General features: G+C 38.8%; 3 protein-coding genes across 3 annotated transcripts; 1 reads left to right on the forward strand and 2 right to left on the reverse strand.

Moving 5' to 3' along the window:
- Positions 1-2,323: 2,323 nt before the first annotated feature.
- Positions 2,324-4,937, reverse strand: LOC108680997 (kinesin-like protein KIN-5C). Its single transcript, XM_018169931.2, has 4 exons — positions 4,909-4,937; positions 4,099-4,195; positions 3,434-3,639; positions 2,324-3,197 (listed from the first exon to the last, which is right to left on the reverse strand). The coding sequence occupies exons 2-4, from the start codon at positions 4,179-4,181 to the stop codon at positions 3,061-3,063; spliced, it is 426 nt and encodes a 141-aa protein (XP_018025420.1). The 5' UTR covers positions 4,182-4,195; positions 4,909-4,937; the 3' UTR covers positions 2,324-3,060.
- A 5,883-nt stretch (positions 4,938-10,820) lies between these two features.
- Positions 10,821-16,734, forward strand: LOC108681001 (N-acetylglucosaminyl-phosphatidylinositol de-N-acetylase). The gene is made up of 7 exons (XM_018169936.2): positions 10,821-11,104; positions 11,436-11,780; positions 12,018-12,117; positions 12,446-12,542; positions 13,051-13,150; positions 13,677-13,807; positions 14,415-16,734. Exons 1-7 carry the CDS (start codon positions 10,984-10,986, stop codon positions 14,550-14,552), a joined length of 1,032 nt encoding a protein of 343 aa, XP_018025425.1. The 5' UTR covers positions 10,821-10,983; the 3' UTR covers positions 14,553-16,734.
- Positions 16,735-18,935: 2,201 nt separating this feature from the next.
- On the reverse strand, positions 18,936-24,596 carry LOC108680996 (CD59A glycoprotein). The gene is made up of 3 exons (XM_018169930.2): positions 24,333-24,596; positions 21,165-21,228; positions 18,936-20,606 (listed from the first exon to the last, which is right to left on the reverse strand). Exons 1-3 carry the CDS (start codon positions 24,495-24,497, stop codon positions 20,455-20,457), a joined length of 381 nt encoding a protein of 126 aa, XP_018025419.1. The 5' UTR covers positions 24,498-24,596; the 3' UTR covers positions 18,936-20,454.
- Between the last annotated feature and the right edge of the window lie 1,310 nt (positions 24,597-25,906).

The following is a 25,906-nucleotide window of genomic DNA, read 5'->3' on the forward strand; positions in this document are numbered from 1 at the left end:
GATACGGAAAATTTTTTCTGGAGCTTAACATCATCGCTAGGTCCTAATGAATACGTTACCAAGTTTCATCGAACTACACGTATTAGTTTGGGATATATTCCTTGGTCTTTGTATTTGGAGATTGGCCGTGAGACCGGCTGTAAATTTGTCCGACACCTCTGGACCTCTCTAGGCCACGCCGTCTAGCTGCCGAAGAGGCTCTTGCCGTAATTCGGGGCTCAATTCAATTTAAGCGAAATCTTCAGTGTTTCTTAGTCTAGGAAGTTTGCCTTTACGATTTACTTTGCATAGGTAATTGACCAAGGTAGTTGTTAAATGCCTATTGCATATAATTTGGTGGCCGGCAGGATATGTCGGGAACCTGATGTGGTCCCGACCGTAACTTACGGGATCATCCCGTAACGTGTATATGGCAATTTAACGTGGGATCGCCTTACCTGTCTCCAGTCAGTCAATCATTGGCAAGCGCAAGGGGCAGAACGCACTTCAGGTCTGCTTTGACTAGTGTCAATGTTTGTCTCTCATCATATGAATAAGTTTTTCATACCTGTCAACGAGATGAAGAACCTTGTTAAAATCTACTGCACTATCATTTGCGGTCCATCCGCCACATATTCCCTCTATTTTGACTAGGGTGCGTTCTTCCTCAGTTTCAGCCAAGGAAGGATCGGTAATCCTGAACTTTTGCTCTAGATTATTTAATTGCACGGTACAAGGACGTATGCACTGCTAACAGCGTATCGAATGCATCGTCTAGTTGGTAACTGTTGCTTCCCTGTCTGGAAAGCAATTTGAAGTCCAATTTCCGAGAACTCTTTCATTCCTTCGTCAAGGAAAGTTTTAACAGTGCAAGGAAATCTGTTCCGAATCATCTGAGAATTTATACTAACTATGAATTGCGCCTGAGAAATACGAACGTTGCGAGTCTACGTCAATAACCATTCGTACGGAGATATGCAGGTATACGTTAACGGTTAACGCTAGCTTGAGGCGCTGAAGCACTGAATTTTGGGCACAGTGCTAAAATAAATCTACTGTCATTTAACTGTGCATACTTCGAACTAGTGCGGTGAAGTCATATTTTAAACTCTTCACATCGATCAACGCGTGCTTGATGCGTAGGGTCAAGCGTACACTTAAGCATGGGAATGCAGCCGTGCACCAACAAATATTGTGCGCTAATCAGCCCTGAATAGAACGGCTATCGCATTTCCGTAAGGCCACCTGTAAGCTGCGTATTCAGCCTGCCGTCAGTAACCAGCCCATCAGATCATATTGTTCTATATATCAAGAGCTAATCGCCACCATATACTGAAACGAATAGCCCGGAGTGTATTGATCGACCACCACTGAGCGTTTCATCAAATCTTTACTTCATACCCTGACTTTGCCTCGAACTGTAGCCAGCGGACAACGTACCGCAATCAATCGGCCTATCTTGCCAGTGAAACTGCTTGAATCCTGCCGTGGACCATCAAACGGTCACTTTTAGCTCACAGCATCTGGGGTTATGTTACAGATGGCCTAGTTCTGTTTCAAAATCTATCTTCCTTCGATGAGCCCCCGTTCGACCGTAGGCTGATTAGATGCAAATGATGAATACAGACGGGTTACTGGCGGTCCACCAATTTACTGCAAAGCCCCAACGCGCGGTCAGCGGTGTCAAAGAGTGGTGCAGAATGTTTTCGCGCACTGGGCTCAACTATTGCAGGTTGTCCTCCTGTGGGCTGATTGGTCTACTTCAATGGGTGTTATCTGTTTAGTGGCTGTGGCTGATGACGTTACAGTCAAGAAGTTTATAGGCTACGTTCTTGAGAGAACAAATCATGAAAGTTTAGGCAAAACACAGCAGTGGTGGCATTCGACAGGGATCCCGAAGCATGCTGTGTGCGATGCTAGAGCAAAACTTGACGCGCGCTTCAAGTTGGCTGATGCATGGGCACTGTTACTGAATATCTGTAGAGGTTTGTATTCAAGTGGTTTTTTGTTAGTCTTCAGATCTCTACGACGGCTGCTGAGAAGTTTGCTACTAGCAGCTTCGAAGACAGGAGTAGAAGGTTCGGGCTTATCATGCGTAACTCGTAAGGCAAGAGTTTGAATGGAAGTCGCATATTTGTTATTAAGAGTACAATAGTTGCAACCCAACTTTCTGGCGAGCTCCTGCTTGAACGCTGAAGGCAACTTTGAAAATACTAGCGAGCTCACAATGGTTAGTGCGGACATCTCCACGGGTACCCCACAGTCGTAAACTTTCAATCCGGCAATAATGCTTTTATTCGACGATATGAAAAGCCTGGTCTCGTGAAACGAAGAAACATTTCAATTCAAATAATTTATTACACCGCTAATCAATCGGACTATCTATATTAAGAAATTCCTTTTCAGGACGGTTTTGATCTTCGAAAGGGCCCCGAGTTTCAATCACATTCCCGTTTACTGAGCAAGATTCAAAGTGATTGCTTTTTGTACAAAAGGTGAAGAAAAACGTTGCTGCTCCGCAACAGCCTTCTTGTTGTTAGCGATTAATGCTAATGTTTTCGCAACGATCTGTATTTTCTTTGCATTAGACGCCAACCTGTCAACACGAATAAAATTGCATTTAAAATTTATAGATTGAAAAAATTGTGGGTCATTTGAAAGCAGGTTTAATGGCAGGCAAAATATTTCGTTCAACTTATGGATAATTACAAGCACGTGATCCGTTTCGTCTCGTCTATAGCCACATTGTCTGGCACGTCGTACACTGGGAGTAAGAATCGCGCAGGATGGAAGAACTCTTACTCGTTAATACCGAACGTCATACAAAATTACTCTCTGCTCATCTGGCAGCGGTTCGTCGTCGACGAGAATTACAGGTAGCGAACCTCTGCCACATCTCCGACAAGTAATGTTCCCGTTCTAAAACGTCTGCCCTTATGCTACGCCAGAAATTATTCTTTCGACAATCTTGGTGTTCAAAGGTTACGGAAAAAATCTAATTTTTATGCACTTTTCAATCAAACGTCGAAGTATTCTGTACAAGAACCCACAAAAATGTACCTCTTGTCTGAGACAATCTATCTAGAATTCCTTCGATCTGTAATTAATTTGCCGCGCTTGGTCCGCAAAATCTATGGTTCTTGAGGTTTCGGGCAGGCAGTTGTGGGCAGGCGATATGCAGGCCATCGTCAAACAACGAGAACGGCCGCCAATCGAGTCTGCAGAAATTAAATGTGTTGTGAAGAACAATGACAAGAATATATAAAAAATACAAATTTTAAACTTTGTAAAATTAATCAGACTATTCAAGACATTTAATTACTATGTACGTGAATGTCTAAGGTACTATGTTACAAGACGAGTAAAAATTATCTGTAACACAGCATCAAGTTCGTTCCTAAATAAAGACAATTCCGACCTTGACCTATGAAGGCTATTCACAATAAAGTCTGACCTTTTAGTAGGTGAGTGAGTTTCGAATCCCTGTATGGGATACTCTCGAGCTTCGCTGCGTGGGCCCTGACGACTTGTCCCAAAGCTAGAAGACCCATGTTGATGCTGATGGCTTCCTTTCGCTGCTTCTCGTCCGCGCCCGTTTCTTTTACGCACTCGCTGCCTGCGAGGTCGACGAACTGGAACTTGGTGCACACAATTTGGTCCCTGAAAATTACAGCCACTCGGCATTCATGCAGAATTTTTATGCGATTTGCAGGAAAAACTTAAAGAATAATGAAGTTATAGTTATGGCAAGATCTGGTTCATAAGGCTGGATCCCTTATGCTGCAAAGAATTTACACAATCGAAGAATTTTAAGGTTTATTCAACGAACGAACGAACGAACTGTAAATTTCAAGGCTCATATGAAACAAAGGTCAGTATGAATCAAAAAGTTATAAGTTTCATTTAAAAACAGGTTTAATGGCAGGCAAAATATTTCGTTCAACTTATGGATAATTGCAACCACGTGACTCGCTTCATTTCGGGTATTGCCTTCTCGTCCCGGGCCACTCTATAACATCGTTGACGAAGATGCGCAGAATGGGAAACGTGGTTCCAGCCTCCCGCCTATTGCCTCTCTGCAGGAGTAATGAACCTTTAAGAGAGGATCTCGGTTATCACCTGCGAAATTTGCAGATCCCTGCCAGCAAGATCCGAGCGCAGGTCAGCCTCGGCAGCCAGCAGAGAGGCCAGGGAAGCTTCATTTCTCTCCACCTGTCTGCAAATTAATTAATTCTAAACCGAGCAGCGTAATCATATTTGAATTTGTCTAAGTTTGTGTTTGAGGAATTCTGGTACGATTTTCGATAAGGGATATAATAAATATTAGCCATTGATTTATTTTCCAACGGCAAAGGCAATATTGACGAATATTTTTGAAAATTTAGCGAAAAGATGCCAGCAGAAATGTCTAATCGAATACTTTGAGAAAACTGCTTCTGAGCCTGGTCCAAGTGACATAGATATTAGGAAGAAAAATTTGTTCATTCTTGTGGATATTCCAACCAAGAAGAATCATAATCCAGCTGACAGCTTTTATACCCCTGGAAGGCAAAATAAATAGTTCAATTTACTTCCCTCGGACATCCGGTCCAAGGAAGAAGCCCGCAGCGGATTTTAGCTTCTTTATTACAGAGCTCGCCGGGGCATGTGCTCAGAGGTTAATTGACGCTGCTCTGCGTGTGGCGAGATCGTCTCTAATTTGGACATTTCTGCTCTATCGCTTCTCTATATGTCTACTCTATGGGCGGCGAAGGCCGGCTCTATTACCTGCCTAAATTTTAACTTGGTAAGGTGTAAACCCGAAAAACGCATTAACATTACGAAGTCCTTTCTACGTGAGCAAACGAACAAAACAGGATTAATCCGAACATATTAATAAATTTAAAAAATGCTTCTGCAATTTTTAAACCATCGCTATTTGGAACTTACCGAGGGTGGGAGCACGAAGCCAGAGGCTGTTTTTGGGAAAACGGAAGGGGAATGTAAAGCATGCCGAACGAATTAGAATTACGAGGTAAGTTCTTAGTCTCCGGGCTTCGGGTTTAAAGAATACCGGCACATACATATCCCAAAACTATCATATTACCAAGACAAACTGTTAGAACGAATTCAAATTTATTAGTTCTATTCGATTTACCTGTCATCGATATGAGGAATATTCACAGTGATTACATTGCTTACGATATGCCCTATACTGAGTTTCAAAACTGTGTAATGAAACGTATAAAGTACCGTAAAGTTTTGAGTTATTATAAATGGGTTGCCTTTCAACTATGCTAAGATAGTGAATCGAGTTTGAAACTATATGTCCCCATTTCTTGAGCGATGTTATAAGTCAAAACACAAATAAAAAGAAATGAAACGTTACCGAATAAAATGTGCGCCAAAAAATTCAATTTTAAGTCTTCTCTACCATTATTGAAGATACTTGAATTAAAAAATATTATGTATATTTATACATTAAAAACAATTATAGCTAGTTTCTTTGCATTTTGAAACCAGGCGCTGTTATCCCGCGTCTCCAGGTTAGTTAAGGCTCCGATTGAGAACCGCGAGGCTTCGAACAGACTCTGCTCTTCCCTAGGAGCTTCTTCACAAATTAGGCTGGACTTAACTCCACTCATAAATGAGATGGCGATGCGATTTTTTCCATACTTACCCAGCTAATTATCTACAATCTGAGGATAGTAATAAAAAATATAGGTAAACTTTATGAAAAGAGTTATGATGCAAGGAAATTTCAAGAAACTTTCAAGAACATATAGAAACTTTCAAGAATATATAAGTTCATCAAGTCTGCGACTTTTACTCTTTTTAGCGTATGTTCTCATTTATGGAAAAAGGCGCTATTAGAATAGAATAGAAGTGTCGGCACTGAAGAAATAGGCCCATGGCCTGTTGCCGATTCATGAATTTTTCGTGACTTGATTCACAAGGGATCCGGACTTTGGAACCCGATCTTTCCATAACTGACGATTGATTGAGATAGCAGCTGGACTTATTGACTGGACCGTAATTTGCCAGGCATTTTGAGACTGAACATATGCTCCTGCATAGCTTCGTCTAGTCTGTTCTTGAAGGCGTTCATACTCGGAGCGTCAACAATATCTAATCAGGGAGGCTGTTCCACATGTCGGTGACTCGAAGCGAGAAGAAATGTTGTCGCGTGGATAAGTTGCACCGCAGTTTTTTTAGTTTATAGCTGTTGCCCCTGGTGTTGGTTCTTGTTTCAAATTCTAGTAATCCTTTTGGGACCTTTCACAAACCATGAGCATACTTGTATACTTCAATGAGGTCACCACGCAGGCGACGATAACGGAGACTGGGAAGCTTCATAATCTTCAATCTTTCTNGCCTCGTTGCCCTCGTAAGAATTAGCTAAGCTGCTAGCTATGTACAATGTATTGCAACACTAGCTGCCTCTGTTAGGCTCTGTACCAAAAAACATACAATTCATTGGAACCTAATACGGTACACATTAAAGGCAACAAGTTTATATTCCAATTTGTCATAGTACATTATACTAAACAATGAATAGGTAACAATGCCTCAAAATAAATTAAAGACTGTCACTCAATATATTTAAATGTATAAAAAATTGAAAAAATAAAAAAGAATCATGATTTTTTGTTGTGTTATAATGTGTTGTGTAGTGACATGTTGTATTATAATGGTTTATTTGTTGTGCTGTGCTTTGATGTGTTAGAATGTGTTGTACTATGTTATGCTGTCATAATTTTTTGTTGTGTTATATTGTGTGATATGTTATATTACATTACAATTTGCTGTATCATTTATTTTATGCTACAATTTTTATGTTATTATGTGTTATGGTATGATGTGTTGTGTAATATTATCATTCATGGTGTTATAATGGGTTACACTGTGTTGTGTGATGACCTTAAGATCCCCTGGCCCTGGGTAACACACCCAGAGTGTGTAGGGACACACACCCAAGGTCATACTGAAAGCACCACCTTTCTGACGGTGACCATGCACCATCCAATATATTATCATGTTCTGTTATATTATCATATAATGTGTTTTGTTATGTTATTTTGTGTTATAATGTTATCAATAATATATAACATAACATTACACATTGTAACACAACATAACAACCAGACCTCACACTATAAACACAACATTATAATGCAACACATTATGACAACAAAACACATTATAATTCTTAAAAAAATTAGTAAGTATTATAAAGCATTAGAATGCATTTGAACAGATTTGAACTCATTAAAACACATTAGGGCACATTAGAACACATTAGGGCACATTAGAACACATTGGAAAATATTAGAGCATTTTATAAGGTACTACACCGAATTATAATGCAACAGAAACTATTAGAATGCATTAGAACACAATAAAAACCATTAAAAAGCAGTAACACATATTAGAATGCACTAGATTGCATTACAATGCACAAGATTGCATAAGAATGTATTAGTATGCACTACACACTCAAGATCACATTAGAATGCACTAAATGCATGGAATGCCCCTTATCGCATCAGAACTCCCTTTTTTTATTGCATCAAACTCAGAAAAACACATTAAAATGCACAAAATTGCATTATAACGCAGTAGAGTGCATAAGAATGCACTAGATCAAAATAAAACACACTAGAACTCAATGTTATCAGGGTGCATACTGGTCATGGAAAACCTGGAAAGTCATGAAATTAGATTTTTCATTTTCTAGGCATGGAAAGTCATTGGATTTCATTAAGGTCATGGAAAGTCATGGAACAAAAGGCATTTTGATTTCCCTCAATAAGGTTGATGTTAGTTACATGGCCAGGACCATGATGAAAAAACAGCTTGCAGGCCATAGTCCAAAAGCTACTGGACAAGAGCCCTATCAGGTATGGCCTTGGTAGAAACCTCAAACCTGAGATGGCTGGTGCCAAAAGTCTTCATCAAGAAGGACTGTAAGGATGCCAGCAAGACCCAGTTGAAAAACTGTCTCACTTTGCTTGATGCCAAGAGATTCCCTAACACAGATATGGATGGTGTTGTGCAATGAGATGTGCAACTTTAGACATGTATCACAACATTGCAGTGAGCTGAGTGCACAGTTTCAAGCATTGGCCCGTATGCTAAATGGGGCACTAGCACTACGAAGTAGCACTACGCACTACAAGCCGTAGTGCGGTACTAGTGCGACATGGAACACTACGGTTGGCATGCTAAATAGGGCACTAGCACTTTGAAGTAGCACTACGCACTACAAGCCATAGTGCGGCATGGAACACTACGGTTGGTATGCTAAATAGGGCCAAAAGCATAACGCGCACTACAAAAATCTGAAGTGTCCTACACACCGCACTTCACGACGACACTACGGTATATTTAACCTTGTTTACTTTGTCAGCTATGGATCTATTTGGCTTACAGCAAAGGCTTCATCGCGTAAAAACCTAGGGAACAGCATGCCATGAATATAAAAAAGTGTACTGCTTCAGTGAACAACATGTTATTCTTATGGCTGACATTTTCCTTGGCGAAACAGAAGAACAGCGTAGAAGTAAAGATACTTTTCTTGTTTTTGATACCATGTTTTGAATTTTATTTTGTGTTTTTTTTTTCTGGAGTCATTTTGAATTCTTCTGCAAGAACTTTCCATGCTTCTCTCTTTTGTTCGATGTCTTTGGTAAGCGTGGACTTTGAATATATGATGGGAAAGGTGCGCAGACGCATTGCGAATTTCAGCTCACCATCACAATTTTCATTAGTACCATTACCATCACAATTAAACATTTTACATCAATCTTCTGCAAAGAATGAGAATTACTTAAGGAATAATTAATTATTTGAGCACTTAACTACCATTCTTCAATAGACTCATAGACTCATAGCGTAGTGCGGCACTATAAAGTACTCTAACAGCGAAGTAGCACTTCAAAGTCTTTTTGCATACGAATCAGTAGTGCGACACTAAGCGACACTAAACATTGTAGAGCTACTTCGAAGTGCTTAGTGTCTGTGACGTATTTAGCATACCAACAGGACACTTCGTAGTGCATAGTGCTACTTCGTAGTGCTAGTGCCCTATTTAGCATACGGGCCATTTTCAACTTCTGATCAACTGGACACTTTTTGGCATGTCATTCTGTCAAAGAGCACCTACAAGAAGCTCTGGATTGTAGTGCAGATGCTCCTGCACCTGTCTCATGGCCAAGCCACGGTGGAAAGAGGGTTTTTGTTCAACAAGGAAATCATGACGCACAACATTGAAGAGCAAATGGTGGTTGCCCTGCGTGCTGTGGTTGATCATGTTGCACATGTTGGTGGCCTGGATGAGATGACCATCACCAAGAAAAGGCTGCTTGCAGCTGGCGGTGCCAAAACAGCCTATAATACTTATTTGGCAGAAGAGAAAGAGCAGAATACAAAGGCCCAGAAACCCCAGAAGAGGAAGGCTTTGTTGGATGGGCTAGATGAACTGAAGAAGAAAAGGCATGCGGAGGAGGGCATCAAGGCGCTTGAGCAAGCAGCAGATGAATATGCAGATGCAATGGATAGAAAGTGGGATTTGAAAATTATTGCAAAGTTCAACGCCATGAGGCAATCTTTGAAAGCAAAGCAACAGGAGCTAGACACTCCTGAAGTGAGTATTAAAGAAAAAGTTGATGAAATATCTGCCAGTTGAATGTTAGGGTACTGGTGTTGAAGAGTGTTCTAAACAGTATTGATCAGACATCATCATGTACAATCTTTTGTACATTACTCAATATTTGTTGTGATTTGTCACTTTCAAATTCATAATAATACCTGTGTGAGCTTGATTTTCAGATGTGTCATTTTTCTTCCTGTGTCTGCCTGATCTATGCATTTACACATTTGCTAGTATTTATCAACTGTAGGAGATGATAGAATATGTACAGTGAGTCTTTCAGTCATGCTAAACCTGTCATATATGAGTGTTGGAAAATTATATTGATGGTCATGGAAAAGTCATGGATTTTTATATTAATACCAAATGCACCCAGTGCTATGCACAAGATTGCATTAGAACTCATTAGAACCCACTAGATAGCATTAGAATGCAGTAGAGTGTATTAAAACGCAGTATAACGTGCTAGATTGCACTGGAATGCGCTAGATCGCAATAGAACAAACTAAAACGCACAAGTAAACACTAAAACCCTTTAAAAGGTATTAGAACACATCAAAACACATTGGAACAGACTAGATTGCATTAGTATGCACTGGATTGCACTAGATATTGCACCAGGCCATAAAATTCTCAATATAGCAATATAGAGTGGCTTAGAAAACAGTTAAATGCAGTAAAATGCAATAAAACACATAACGAGATTGCATTACAATGTATAAAAATGCACTAGATTACTTTAGATTGCATTATTATGCAGTAGATCGCATTTGAACGTAATAAAGCAAATTAGAATGCAATAGAGCGCTAGAGCGCATTAGAAAGCAGTAGAGCACATTAGAACTCAGTTGAATGCATTAAATTGCAGTATAACGCAGTAGAAGGCATTATATTGCATAAAAACGCAGTAGAGCGCACTAGAGCAAATTAGTATGTACTAGAAGGCATCAGAATTAGAAAGCACGTTGGTCAAATATGAGGTTTTTCAGTAGCAAGCCAGATGCAAATCTATGGCGGGTGTGTATGCCAATAATATTTTTTTAGCTCCTTGTAAGCCATGTTGTACGCCAGTACAAGGGCTTGGAGCCTCATGTACGAAGGATTAATCTGCGGAAAACGGCACCATCCTGGGTATGGCTTTCATGTAGCCACATCATCTGTAGTGTAGTGTAAATTATAATTATTTATATCCTTTGGCTCAATTGTTTTGCAGGGATGTTTACTTGTTAACCTAAGCCTAGGTTTGAGTGGAAAATTTCAATTAATTCTCAATAAGAATTATCTAATCTGCTGAATAATCAATGCAAATATTCAATGATGGATGCTATTCTGGCTGCTAATCTAATCTGCTGAATAATCAATGCAAAAATTCAATGATGGATGCTATTCTGGCTGCATGTGTTGGCCTTGGCCTTACATTGTCTCTGTTAACTCTGAAACCAAGACGAACTACACCACGCTGGCCTCCCATTCAAGCATGCTATGAATTGAATGGTAAGTAGTTCAAACTTGACTATGTTAAATACTCGTGGGTGGCAATGTGTGCTATCAAGAACAACTTGCTATAGTTCTATAATAGTTCATTCACAAGTTGCGCACTGTGATGGAAGATGTTGCCATTACATAATTTCAATTGAATAATTGGAGCCCATAAGTTGTTGCCATCTATAAAAGATAGAGTTTAAAATTTCTGTCCAATATTATTGTATTTATGCATCAAATTCTATCTTTTATTTTTAATATTTGCTTTACCCCACATGTTCTTGATGTGTTCTTTCTAAATCAAATTGAGAGTTGATTGACTATTGCACCTTTTTCCCACTAGAGGATCAAATTTGTGGTGGCACCAGTGATGCTTCAGATGACAACCTCAGTGCATGTACTCATGCACCTGCGTCAGCTGGAGCAACAAGAGTTGTGTGCACAACTTGTCTAACCAGAGATGCACAACCTCAACCTTACTCTGAAATCAGTACAGCCAATTCTGATGCAGCAAACTGCATTTCAGAAGATCATGCTTTGAAGAAATCTCTGCTGCAACAATCTCGGAAGCGAAGAGTCATGTTTGTGACATCTCATCCAGATGATGAGTGCATGTTTTTTGGTCCATCTATTCTACACTTTGCTCAAAATGAAAAAGCCCTGGTGTATCTTCTGTGCCTAACTGATGGTAATAATTTTGTAACACATTCCATTTTTTGGCTATTTTTAAAGTATAACAATTAACATTTATTTGAAGAAGGCTACAGTATATTACAAACCTGAGGCAATATTTACATTTTTGCAAATGCATACAAAATAAATTTAATTTTTAAAACTGGATAACATATATCTTATTTACTATGAATCTTGGATATATAACTTGCTTGCTTATAAAAAATGGATATTTTGTATAATTCATCTACAGGATCATACCAGAATGTTAAACTTGGTAAGAAACGTCAGCAGGAACTGTGGGCAAGCTGCAAAGAACTTGGTATTCCTGAAGGTCACATAACTCTCTACAAGTGAGGCTTGCTTTACTAGTTTCTAATCAAGTTTTCCTTATTTAAAGTTTAACAATTTCTGTACAAAATTACATGTAAAGGTTAAAATTTGTATACTGAGCATTCTTTTATTCTTTTATTGTATACTATTGCACTGCTTTGTCAGTATGGAAACAGTTCATAAAAATGTCAATTTTATTTGTGAATTTCAGAAAAGTTCTAGGCTTCATGAAATGTATAGGTTTGTATATATACTCATAAAAATAAAATGCAATGTTTTCATTAATGTGGTTGTGGGTTATTTGATTTATTATTGTAATGTTATCTTGTTTCTGAATTTTTTTTGCAGATGTCGTCATATTCCCGATGATCCAAACAAAAGCTGGCCCATTGTAACCACGGCCAATATCATTAACCATCATCTCCATGCTCTCAGCTGCGACATGGTCAGTGAACTCTCAGCAGCCTCTTCTAAATACAGTTCAATGTTAGTGTCTGAATTTCAATGTAATTGTAGAGTAATTGTTAATTTAAGGCACTGAATATTGAATGCATTTGCTTTCTTATTCAAGTCAATGCAGATTTCTTTTATTCAAAGACTTGACATTGAGATGAGCTTTGAAAATTTAGTAACTTTGTGGTTTCCTTTATTTATCTTCTCTGCTGGCTGGTGAACTTATTTACATTTAACCATAGTTCTGTTATAAGAAAATTCCAGAGGCAATGAACAACTTCAACTGCTCATAGGTAACAGTTATAAGTATATATGTGTGAACTATTTACATTTAACCATAGTTTTGTCATAAGATTTAAAAATTCCAGAGGCAATGAACAACTTCAACTGCTCATAGGTAACAGTTATAGGCATATATGTGTAAACTATTTACATTTAACCATAGTCCTGTCATAAGAAGAAAAATAAAAAATATGTGAAGAGAGTGTCCTCATGTGCAGGTGATTACTTTTGACAGCCATGGTGTCAGTGGACACATCAACCACCGGTCTCTGTATGCTGCGCTCGTCTACCTCCTCAATGAGAAGCGACTCCCCCACTGTAACCTTTTTTCTTTTTGTAACTTCTTTGATTTTTTTGCTACTTATTACTTGCAAAAGCAGTGTTATTGGTATTATTAAATCTCCAATTATGAACTTTCTCAAAGTGCTTTTGAATTCATTTGCATGAAGTTACATATCTAAATGTTCGATATAACGAGTTTTCTGGGCTTATCTGTGACTTGTGGGAGTTATTCATGCTACTCATAAGGAGATTGAATTTATTTTTTAAAAGTATTTACTTCTATGATTTGAGGATTAATTTAAGTCTCATAGTTAATTCTGATCATTTATATTCCTTGTTGTTACATTCACTCAGTTTTTTCTGGAGTATAAATTTCTTTAAGCAAATTTCACTCTGTAGTTTTCATGAAATCAGGAACTAGTGATTTGTATAAGATCCTCCAAATAGTTAATCAAGATTTTTTATATTGTTTATTCTACTTTTTTTATTTTGGTACCATTTTTAGGTTTTCTATGTAAAGTTTTAATTATGTTTGATAATAGGAAGATTTTTTGTTTTACAGATTGCAGTGCATACACCCTAGACTCCGTGAACCTGGTCCGAAAATACTCGTCAGTGCTGGACATTGCTTGCAGCGCCATTTGTTCTTCTCACGTCATCACTGCCAGCTCTGCACAGTTCTTCACCATTAGAGTAAGTTTGTTATCATGTAACACAATAGCTCTTGATGCTGGCCATTTTAATGCTCTATGTTAACCACTAGAAATAATGTGACGTGATACCATCTGACCTAATTATATTACTCGAATTAATCAATAACCCTGCAAAGGCTGCTCATCATTCGGGACAGTGTGGTAATTTTTCACATATCTTGCTTGGCCAGTTAACTGTTTACTTACTTTGTAACTTGCTTGGCCAGTGGCTGTTTGAGTGGCCGTTGCATTCATTGTAGTTACTGAATCGTTACTGGTCAAGAATGGACTGTGGTTAATCAATTTTCATGTTAAACTTTCAATCATCAGTTAATATTTGGGTTGGTTGTACCTGTCGGACCTAAGCAGTTCATGTCAATATTTATGTACTGTTTAATCATTGAATATTATTTTTTATAAATATTTTTTATTTGTACACGTGCTGTAAGTGAACTACGATGCGAACTCCATAGATATTGCCATCAATATTATTGTTTTGTTTGAACTTATCTGATGGATAATTTGTTAGCTTGTATCATGCCATCCTTATTTTTAATGCAATTAATGTTCTTCTTTTGTTTGAATTTAAATTATGTAAAATTTCACAGCGCGCCATGAAGCTGCATGCAAGTCAGTACGTGTGGTTCCGCAAGCTGTACCTTCTCTTCTCCCGCTACGTCATCGTCAACACGCTCAGCCTGCAGCTGCCCTCGTCTAAACCTTACTCGCCTTTCCTTAAGGCTTAGCCATTAAATTTTAGGCTTTCATAAATTAAATTTTAGGCTTTCATAAATTAAATTTTAGGCTTTCATTACCATTCTCATGGTCTAAACCTTACTCACCTTTCTTTAAGGCTTGGCCATTAAACTGTGGGGCTTTCATATTTAGGCCCTACCGTTCTCATGAATATAATGCCTTCATCCACCTGGCGTTTACAATTATGTTCAAGTTTTGGGCCTTATATTCATGTCATTGTCTTTTAGTTTTATTAGTTTTGCATTATCTGTCAGGACTTCTCTCGCTTGTCGGAAAGTTCCAACAAATCCTTATACCTCTCATTTCATTCCTCACGTCAATGTACCTTCAAGTTTCCTCTTCTATGTCCACAAGAGTTCTCAATGTAGTTATATTCAATATTACGAGCTTTAAATTGTTTATATTGATGTATGTTTTAAAGTAAATTGAATCATGAGTCTAGTGAACGAGTCCAAATTATAAGAAAATTAAAAGATTTCTATCCATGTCAGGTGACAGTCTTGGTGCTGTTTTAAATGCCTTCAGTTATGTTTGTTGTATTGGATTTTATCTCACCTTTGTTGTGTAAATCATATGAATTGTATCGCTTACTGTAGGATCATTGTTTATGTTCTTTTGTATATAAGCCTATGTTTTAGATTTTGCTGCTGTATGATGCCTGGATTAATTAATTTTCTTTTTCGTGCAAATCTCTTGAGTAAGAATTGCTTTTGTATCAAATGTAAAAATAAACTTAGCTTAAATTATAGGTATTCTAATGCTGTAAAAGGTTTCCTGTTATCAAATCAATGCGTTATGGATTGTTTGAACAATTTCCAGATCTGTATTGTCATCTTGTTCGGTCATCCTAAAGACCTACCCTCGCTGAGGGAAAGTTCTGTAGTTTTGTTACTGGAAGAAATGGAAAATTGAGGAATGAATATGGGCTGAGGGATGCGATAAGTATTTCTGTAATATGATCGCGTGTATAGCGGCCTGGCCAGAGCATTGCAAATCGCGTCTATCAGTGAACAAGTGAGGTGCGATTCAGCTTGAATATCCTAACATTTTATTTAAAGCGGTCGAAACTCAGTTAAAAATTTACAAGGAAACTGAGGTGGACTCCTTATATCAGGATTTGTAATTTTGAAACAATTACTTCAACCATCTAAAGTTTGCTCTTCACTTCACAATCTGATTGGAAAAAATGACTGCAATCAACTGTTATGTAAATATATAAATGTGCCACGTCACCAGCAGTTGTGACAGTCCAGCTCATGGAGCTGTGACACCGAAGAACAATTTCCTGATTCAAATCTGGTATGCTATCATCGTTCACGTTCTTTATCACGACTAGACAACTTACGATCAACGTGGTCTTTCAGAGCGCTGGGCATGAGATATATTGCAGTGACTGTGAGGTAGTCTTGCACCCGCTGCAAACTTGGTGCTTCATCAGGAAACATTTTATCTCAACATTATTTTGTTGGAATGCTAAAATGCATGATCTCAATAACATATTTATAAAAGGCTGGTGCAACTAATCCGTGCGATAACACTTTTTCACGCTTTGACGCTCCGCGTATAAACGCATTCAAGAACAAACCAGATGAAGCTATGCAGAGGCATCTGTTTCGACTAGAAGTGCCTCATACCTCACAAATTGTTGGATGTTCAGCAACTAGTTATCTTCAGCGTCAGTTTTGGATGGATCTGGTCAAAAGGCCAGTCCCCAGATCTGTAAAGGACAAGTCAAGCGCATTATAAGGATTGGCGTCGCATGAAATGCTATAAATTTACACATAATTACGTAAACTACTCCTAGCAATTTCTAATATAACGCTGTATTACATATTACTCCTTTTATTCATGTGTTATTGAGTGTAGCTGAGTTGATTTTGAGGCAGACGTTGCAGGTAGAGATTCAGGATTTGCCGAGCTCGTTGCTGATGTCACCGAATAGGTATATATTAGCCCAAAATGAACCGCTACACGAGTTCTAAAGTCGTTTTTATTTCGTTTTTTTGTGAATACCTTGGAAATTGTGAGATTATTATAATGGCAGGTTAACTTTAAACGCAATTATTTTATTATTGTCGTTATTTGTTGGCACTGCATCGAGGGCATTTATTAGCATAAGAGATTTATTTGTTTTATAACTTGTACGTTAACATGTTGACTACGATTGCTTCATCTAGTACTATTATTTCATTTTTTGTACTTTTTTAAGCAGGGTTGCCAGCCGGTCATTTTTTCTGGACAAATTCCGTGATTTAGTTTTTCTCAATTGCGTTGGTCGGCTAAAATTTATGATAGGGGTACTTCCTAATTAAATTTTGAATACTGCAAAAAGAAAATAAATGGAATTTTTATAGCGGAACCTACAAATAAACTAGTATACATTGAATTATCGGCCTTTTTTGTGCTCGGATTTGGCCGATTTTAGGCAACCTGAATTATGCACCACTACCTCCTGGAGAAATAAATTTCGTGGTACGCATATGTACCAATACGTAGTCAACGTGTTAAGTATATAATTTTTTTTTTTAAATAAATTAGCAGCCTAGTATACGATTGGTATTTTTATTTTGAATTAAACAAAACTGTTCACAAGCGAACGATGTTTGCCTGTGCAGGCTTGGTCTAAACCTGATATCAAATTTATTTAACCTTGAATGCCCCGTCAGGGGGGACTTCTGACGCGTGTCTGTGCGCGTCAGAAGTTCTATGGGATCTCGCACTCCTAGGGGGATTGTTCCTGAGCGCCCCACCGTTGAGCTCGCGGTGTCTGACTGCAGGTCTCAGTTGTGGGGTTAAGTTATTATGTAGGTAGGATTCCTTACATTTCCTTCCTCTCACCTCTGTCTCTCTCGTGCGAGCGGCCGACGTCCCGTGTAAGCGACCTCTTGTTCGAGTGTCTTAGTTTCTGTTGCTTTTCACCTGTCCCTCCTTGTCACTTCGTCTCTTTGAGATGCTAACGCTGCTTCTTTCGCGCCAGCTTCAGCGGGCTGGACATGCGAGACCTTCCGCCCCTTGTGGGTGATGATTAACTTGAGATTTTGAATAATTGAGACCTTCCGCCTCTTTGGCGATGTTATATTTTGACCTTCGGTGCGAAATAGCTTGATAGCTGAAGCGCTGGCAAACTATTATACTACTACTTAACCTTGAATGTAAACATGTGTTTACAGAGGAACATTATTATGTTCATCATTCAATTATTCAATTCAATTAATGCCAATTTCAATTATTCGATTCAATTAATGCCACTATTCAATTGATTAATGCCAATAATTTGAATGAGGTATTCAAATGTATTCGTTCGTTGTTGCTGTTTTTTTTATAAGATAGCGACGCCAGTCGCTTGACTGAAAAAAGTGCGAGTTGCTCTCTCGAAATCGGAACATTCAATCATCAGAGCGGTGTTGACCGTCTGACATCTGGGGAGATCGCAGCGTTTTTGGCAGTTGAATAATCAATATCTTACCTGCTTGACAAGCACTTGCCTGCCACCGCTGGCTGGCAAAACAATCCAAATTATTCATTCGGAAGAGCATGGTTAAATATCTTAATTATAATAGCAGGTGCCGATGCACTAATGACACTTTGACCGTACCGCTGAGTCGGTACTTCATGCCTACATTTAGAAAAATTAATGGGCATAATGTCCGAATAGTGACGCATTTCTTGCATGTAGCACTGATCGCACCTTATGCCCGGCTGAACTGGCTCGGTTGACGGTCACGAGGGCAAAATGGGCATCGTTATTTGGACAATATCTCGCTCATTTCTCTGGGTGTGGATAGAGCAAAAGAGAAGCATGGGTTGTTTCTGTGGCAGTTGTGACTAATAGCAACACATGACTAACTTGCAGTTCGTAATTTATAGACGTAGACGTCGTTGAGATATGATACTGCGCTTTGCGGAGTTAGTCGTTTCTTATATGCTTGATTATCCAGAATTTGTCCGGTAGTAAAAACATTACCAACGGTGGCAGCATTTAGTCAGCATCGTGAAGTTACCGACAAACAAGCAGCGTATAAGCATGCGAAAGCCATTATAAGGTTATACTGGGAGACAAGCGTTGCGAGCTGCTACAGACAATGTGAGCTACACTCCAGCAACAACTGGAGCAACTTTTAAAATCTTCAGAAGAGAAAATTGCTATACATTTATCAATATGAGTATAGTGCATTATAAAAGGAAAATCAGGAGACTCTATTTAACTGTATTTTGAAACTCTGCTGTTCACATTTGTTTTAAACCCAAGTAAACTGTGTGCTATGGACGCTTTAAATATGGCCACAACTCGCTTGCTAAGCAAGATTCACCTGCTCTCCACAATCTTAAATTTAAAACGCTCAGGAAAATTATTGTATTTGACATGATCTTTATTAGTTTATTGATAATTGAACAATCTTTATTACAGCGTGGTACTCCTCTTATTATATATACGATCACATGACTAGATGTAGAGATCCTAGCTGAACATTCAGGAGTACTTCGGGAAACAGAGTGAGAAGAAGAACAAACAAAAGTAACCAACATGCGGAAGGTAGAATTAGGTTAAAGGTGTTGATGATCCTGTAGCAGCGTACGAATTCAGACAACTGCAGAGGTATGCGAAATATTCTAGAGATGTTGAGATGTTCTGTCATTATTTTATATTTCAATATTGTATTTACTCGTATTATCTGTTTGCTGATACTATGTGAGATAGCTATTAGGGAAATTATCCGACTGATTGTAAATTTTATTTTGTTGATGTAGGGAGAAGTCAACCAGGATAGAATTCCACAAGGAGTTATGATCTTAAAAATTCGATGTTCGTGTAAACGGAACTCTATTACTGTGTTGTGTGGATCTATTGTATGTTCTATGATGAGCTCTAAGAACATGAATGAAAATACAGTTCTGTGCCTTGAAATCGTGCTCTAAATCCATGTTCTATTTAACTTTGTTCCAATGTTAGTAATTTAAGTGTTCATTTTCGTTCAATTAAAGTAATTGTGTTAATCATCTTAATTGAAGCTCGGCACGGGAGATCATTACACTACACAGCGTCTAACGCGAGGGCGAGCGGTGGGGGCGTTCCTAGTTGCATTAATGACTGCACTCGAAGTAATGAAAGTGTCATGTTGTCCAAATGGTAGCACACTTTTTTAATCGAAGCACGTAGCCCTGATACGCACTTTTGCCGGGCCAAGATGACCCATGCAGAGGGTAAAAATTGTATCGCAACCTGGACAAAGAATCATTTGTGTGACTGAGCAGCAATTACAGCGCTGCTCACGCTGCACGTAACAACTGAGCAGCAATTACAGCGCTGCACGTAACAACTGAGCAGCGATTACAGCGCTGCACGTAATAACTGAGCAGCAATTACAGCGCTGCACGTAACAACTGAGCAGCAATTACAGCGCTGCACGTAACAACTGAGCAGCAATTACAGCGCTGCACGTAACAACTGAGCAGCAATTGTAGCACACTTAATAACAGTGACTGTTGATTTATAAAGCACAAAAGTGTTAATAATAGCAGCAGCAGTACGTTCCATTACAACAATCACTTAATAAAAACGATGTACCAGACAACACACTTTCGTTGCGCAGCGACTCGAAATAATATGAACAAATGAAGCCAGCTGTCCAACTGCCGACAGGGTCTGGAGGCAGGGTGATAAGATGGTCTTTTTCCAGGCCGAATATTCGACGATTTGGGTCTTTGTAAATTGCGTTGGCGGCAAAAATTTACGATGACCTTAAATTTATTGTATTTTTTAGTGAAAAAAAAAGTCCAAAACTTTCATCGCGAATCAGAAATTTCAAACTGAACGTTAAATGGTGGCCGGTTTTGGCCTTTTTCGGGAGTGGATTTGGCCGTTTTTTCTTGCCCTCATCTGGCAACCCTGGCTTAGGCCGAGAACTGACAGCGAACGAAGAGAACGTGCAGCGGCAGCAGCAAGGCTGCAGAAAGCAAGGGGCTTGCTGCAGTTGCAGCCTTGTTGCAGTTGTCCTCGCTGCAGCAGTTAACTGATGTGTAGCGAGTCCTCATCTCTCTGTCGCCTGCCCAAAGTAAACTCGTCAAGACAATTAGTTCATTTCAAATAATGAAAAATTTGTAGAGAAAAAGCCTCTGTCATCAACAAGCTATTGTCACTCCTAATGTGAATATAAAAAGAAACGAGTAATAATATAAATCAATGAAAAAGAACACCACCAAATTAATATATTTACTCAAAAAACAATGAACTCTTACTGCATTTATTAGTCAGTGATAAGAGTTGCTTTCTTTTCTCAGTCATACCAAAGCTACGTTAATTTAGTGTTTACCGGAAATTACTTTAATAAAAGAAATGTTAATATGCACACTATTTACAAGAAAGTTCAAGTTTTTCGGAGAGACATCAATATCTAGGAGGATATGATGAATTCTATATATTTCAGGTTCGCCGTAAATGCTCACGTATTACTTGAAAATCTCTGCATTTGGGCTTCAATAAGAGCTTATATCCCAGGCGCCGGCCATGTTCGTGACCACAAAAACCTAGAGCGGTATGTAAATAAATGAAAAGTGAGTCTGATCGTCTATAACGGCTTCACTAAATTAAGAAAAGGACTCACTGTTATTACACATGGTCTCGGTGCCGCAGTTCCGCTGGACTTGCCCAGTCTCCATGTCCATTTTCTGAAAAGAAAGAATATTTTCTTCTGAATAAAGAAGAAATAAGAAATAAACAAAAATCGTTGTCGTCAGTTTAGAAGATACCTAGTGCGTATTTTTCGAAGTATAAATGAACGACATCATTATTTTAAAATGCATCAATCAAGGTGCTTATACACGGAGCTAGTTTTAGCTGTTTTTGTAATCCAAATATTGTGATGATCTATTTTTCAGGTGCAATTGCGTCTAAAGCAGTTAAGGTTGTTAATGTGCTGTCAAATAACAGCAATAGTGCCTCAGCAGCCGTAGTGTGCATATTTGAATGTTATGTATTTTTTAGAATACAGAGCATTCTGCTTGGGGCAAGTGCTCCTATAATGTTATGAACCATGACTTGGTCGCAACGACGATGGTTCTATGAACGTTAATAGGTGGTCTTCTAATAACATAACATAACATAGTGATGTCGGCGCTGAAGTGTAGGCCTGATGTGGCCTGTCGCCGATTCTTTTCCTTTTCGTGCCTTGTTCATAGATCTAAACTCGTGTCATTTGACCGGATCTTTTCATGACTGACGATGAATCAAGTCACGAAAAGTTCAAGAATCGGCAACAGGCCATGGGCCTATGTCTTCAACGCCGACACTTCTATTCTATTCTATTCTAAATCTGAACATATATTTTTCCATAGCTTTATCTAGTTCTTGAACGCGTTCAAACTTGGAGCGCCTAATAATGATATTGAACTGTTCCTATAAGCATTCCAAAAGTACGATCTACTGTGAAATGTACGTCACGATAAATATTCCATCGAAAACTATTTGAGAAAGAGTTTTTTTATAACGAGACCTTTTTTAGGTCTCTGACCCACTCTCTGCGATGACTGACAAAGTTTTTCACCTGCTCAGCTGGAGTTGTAACAATGTCAACAATTCATTTATCAAACGTTTCCTCAAATTCGCCATTACCGTCACGTTCCATATTCCACCGAGTGCAGACCTCACTCGACGGCTTGTAATGACGACTGGCACTTGTGGATGTGAAAATACTGTTGAAGAAATACTTTCCTCGTGTACAGGCTTTCAGCCGCCAAAAAAACTTTCAGCGAATACTCGATGCTGATACGTACTAGCCCCGAGTAAAAGCACCTTAAAGGCAGTGCATGAAAATCTAAGCAGATCTACAAGCAAAATAATGCATCGCGACTTTTTTCTTACTCTACATGAAACCAAAGCTATGGTATATGCCTATTTCTGCCTTCAATATGCCTATTTCTGCGTTCAATACGCCCATTTCTGCGTTCAAAATGAAAAACTTTTGAACTTCCTTACAGCAGTCAACGATTTGACCCAGAAAATTGACTTGAGTATCTTTTACAGGACTCTGGAAATATTCGTGCAATCCAGAACTCTGTAATATTTCTTCCGTTGTACACGCGATGATAACAGCCCCCGTATCTTCACTCCGCCGTCCTGACTTAGCTCCTCGTTAACCGCAACACAGGCCTCGCTCTGAATGCGATATGTCGCGACTAGAACGACTTATATACGCAATAAACCACAGACTTCTCTTGGTTCTATATGGCCCACAGCCAAGTCTGGCTTTGAATTTGAAGCCATAAATAAATTATTTCGAGTTTCTAACGAGCGGACAACGAAGATTATGCTTCCGCGGAAGTCATCCAATTTTCATCCTATTGTCAAGTTTCTTAACGGTTACTTCATCTAACTAGATTTAATAATGAAGATCGGTTATCAAACGTGGAATTCAAAGATGTTATTCTGGTATGGTTTATAACACTCCAAGGGAACAATGTATCTCATCTTGAATGAAACAGTTAATGACGCAAAAGAAACTTTACATTTCCGCAATGTGTGGGAGAAATCATCCAGTTCTTTTTTTTGTTTTTTTAGATAGACTAAATGTTCATATTAACAACAGTAGTCAGCAATTTCGATTTTTTTAAGTTTATAAAAATTTAACGACTAAAATATATTAACGTTTTAACCATCGCATGGTTGACTATACATAACAGCCAACACTGAGAATTCAACCACGTCCAGACAATTGATAAAAAAAACTGTACTGACGGTCAAAACTTGCAAGCTATATTCGGCAATTTTTAACCAGAGATTCATTCCTTGTGACAAAGTTTATCGATAATTTTTAGGTTATTCGAAAAATTTTTGTGAAATTAACAACTGTTATGTTTTCGATCTCGAATTCGCTTTGACTATTAAAGTCAGTTCTGCCGTGTGCCAGCGGCGCCCAGTTCTATATTTTCCCCAGAACTTGACTGCGCTGAGAATGTTACGGGTATTAGCCAGCTGAATGATGGATGACCTGACGTTCTCAGCTCCCAAATTACAGAATCCAAGTCATGAGACTGCAACGAAGTCAAATAAAGTCTGCGCAATCAGTGTAGCAGTTCTTGACTCAGATTCAATAATTTGTTTTTCGTGGACTGACTGTCTCTGATTACACTAGCGCGCCATTTTTTTGAGAAAATCTGGGCGATGCGTGCCTTGTTTGAGATTTTTAAAAGAAAATAGGGATAAAAGAGGAATTTCAAGGGAGATGAATTAGTGATAACAACGCGTTTTGAAGAGTGGAATGATAAATAAAAGTAATTTCCTATTGAAAGGAATGATTGATGAACAACGCGACGTCGCCTGATAAACGATCGCCAGAAATGCACTCTTTAGGGGTGGAAACTTTTGATGAAAATTTCCCCTGGAAAAAGAACTGATCTGATTGAACTGATCCTGGAAAAGAACTGACTGGAAAAAGAACTGTGAAACCAACGCATTTTAGGGTAAAAACTGACAAGCAAAGCACTTAAGCATTTGTATCAGGATATAAACTTACGCGATGCTTGGATGTTACGAAAGGTAACAACGACATCAATTGATGTGGAACCCTCTTGATGAGGAATCTTCCCTCACTAATAAATAACTGCAGAACATGCGTAATTGTCTGATCTATTACATTCATCGCGCAATAATAATTTGGAGAATATCATGAGGTTTATGCATATGCATGAAAGTTTTGTTAATGCAGGAGTCACTAACTTTCTAAATAATAACGAAACTAACAATCAGAAGTATAAGTACGGGAATAACTTCTCACCATGCATTTATCCTGCTCGGGTGGGCACGTCCGAGACTGGCTGAGCTCGAACTTCCTGCAGTTGTTGCAAATGTAGCACTTGAGGCCGTCGGTTGTGTGGGGAGCTTGCGCGAGCAGCAGCATCAACAGCAACGCGGCGGTCACGTCTACTCGACGGTGAAGCATGTTAGCGGAGTATTTTAGTTTGTTAGTCGTGGTTAAATAAATAGTGACCTTGAATTGTTACCGCTGCAGTTTTGAGGTTAAAAGTTTAGGATTTTAATAACTGTAGAGAAATGGGAGAATTTCAAGAATTTATTGAAAATGAAAAGGCTTCTTTAAATGAAAATGACATGTGGAACAGCCTCCCTGATAGCATCGTTGACGCTCCGAGTATGAACGCCTTCAAGAACAGACTAGACGAAGCTATGCAGGAGCATATGTTCACTCTTAAAATGCCTAGCGCCTTAATTATGGACCAAGCAATAAGTCCAGCAGCTATCTCAATCAATCGTCAGTTATGGAAAGATCGGGTTCCAAAGGCCGGATCCCTTGTGAATCAAGTCACAAAAAGTACAAGAATCGGCAACAGGCCATGGGCCTATTTCTTCAGAGCCGACACTTCTATTCTATTCTAAATGAACAGTGTGCGCCACTGCCGCGTAGAGAACAAAATATTTCTTATACATGAACGTCATTTCGTTAGGCGTAATCTCTCCTACTCAGTAAGTTCATCTATCAGTGAAACGATCATGAGTAAGTAGTGAAAATTAATCTGTTTATGCTTATTTCCATATACCTTGCATACGGAAACAGATATATTTTTAAATTTTTGCTCAAGTTGATGATTGAGACGCAGACAGATTTTCAACAGATTGATTTTCTATTTAGTTCAAAATTCATTACTGTGGAACCTGGCAATAAAGATTAAAGATTGTATATAATATGCCTAGAGATGCTCAGCAGCAGCCCTCATGTTTGATATAATAAAAATAATAATTTTAACATTAATAATACGGTACCGGTTTTGCGAGAAAGCTACGTCCGTCTACGATATCAATGATAACAGTGAGTAGTGTCGATCAATCAACAGAGTTGAGTGAAATCCATGAACAAAGGTATGTGAAATGTCAAAAGTTTACGAGTAACAGAGATGTTACTTATTGCAGCAACACTGCACAGCAAGTATCCCTGAAGCAAGTCCTGCAAGCGTGGATCCTGGACGTCGCAGGCTTATCTCCGAAATTGAGGGCTCTTTTTGGCCCTGAAACTGTCCTTTTCCAGTCACACAATTCTCACTAAACGCCTCTGATTTTTATGAATAATTTATCCATTCAGAACATTTTGTCCATTCCATGCGAGAATCTATTTTATTCAATCATCAGTTTCATCACCGTTAGCAAGAAAGAAGTTAACGACTACTGCCAAGACGCAGAGAAAACTTCACTACGTCCTTCCCTCGTGTCGCCAGCGCGCAGACTGGGCACTGAGAGCACCCTGAAGCCTCACGATCTTCGCCACCCGCTAACCGCTAACGGCTAACCGAAAACCCAACAATATTGCTACTGCATCTGACAGGCGGCCATAATTTCTCG

Source organism: Hyalella azteca, unplaced genomic scaffold, assembly GCF_000764305.2.
Source record: "Hyalella azteca isolate HAZT.00-mixed unplaced genomic scaffold, Hazt_2.0.2 contig9119, whole genome shotgun sequence".
In the NCBI taxonomy this organism is placed as follows: Eukaryota; Metazoa; Arthropoda; class Malacostraca; order Amphipoda; family Hyalellidae; genus Hyalella; species Hyalella azteca.

What these genes read in the sequence shown, in the direction of transcription:
- LOC108680997 (XM_018169931.2), bottom strand. Translation starts at nt 4,181, where the DNA reads ATGAAGCTTCCCTGGCCTCTCTGCTGGCTGCCGAGGCTGACCTGCGCT. An exon ending in GGGATCTGCAAATTTCGCAG is followed by an intron (nt 3,640 to 4,098) that starts GTGATAACCGAG and finishes TGTAATTTTCAG; the next exon opens with GGACCAAATTGTGTGCACCA. An exon ending in ACTCACTCACCTACTAAAAG is followed by an intron (nt 3,198 to 3,433) that starts GTCAGACTTTAT and finishes TAATTTCTGCAG; the next exon opens with ACTCGATTGGCGGCCGTTCT.
- LOC108681001 (XM_018169936.2), top strand. Translation starts at nt 10,984, where the DNA reads ATGATGGATGCTATTCTGGCTGCATGTGTTGGCCTTGGCCTTACATTG. An exon ending in AGCATGCTATGAATTGAATG is followed by an intron (nt 11,105 to 11,435) that starts GTAAGTAGTTCA and finishes TTTTCCCACTAG; the next exon opens with AGGATCAAATTTGTGGTGGC. An exon ending in CACAGTTCTTCACCATTAGA is followed by an intron (nt 13,808 to 14,414) that starts GTAAGTTTGTTA and finishes AAAATTTCACAG; the next exon opens with CGCGCCATGAAGCTGCATGC.
- LOC108680996 (XM_018169930.2), bottom strand. Translation starts at nt 24,497, where the DNA reads ATGCTTCACCGTCGAGTAGACGTGACCGCCGCGTTGCTGTTGATGCTG. An exon ending in CCGAGCAGGATAAATGCATG is followed by an intron (nt 21,229 to 24,332) that starts GTGAGAAGTTAT and finishes CTTTCTTTTCAG; the next exon opens with AAAATGGACATGGAGACTGG. An exon ending in CGAGACCATGTGTAATAACA is followed by an intron (nt 20,607 to 21,164) that starts GTGAGTCCTTTT and finishes TACTTTGGGCAG; the next exon opens with GCGACAGAGAGATGAGGACT.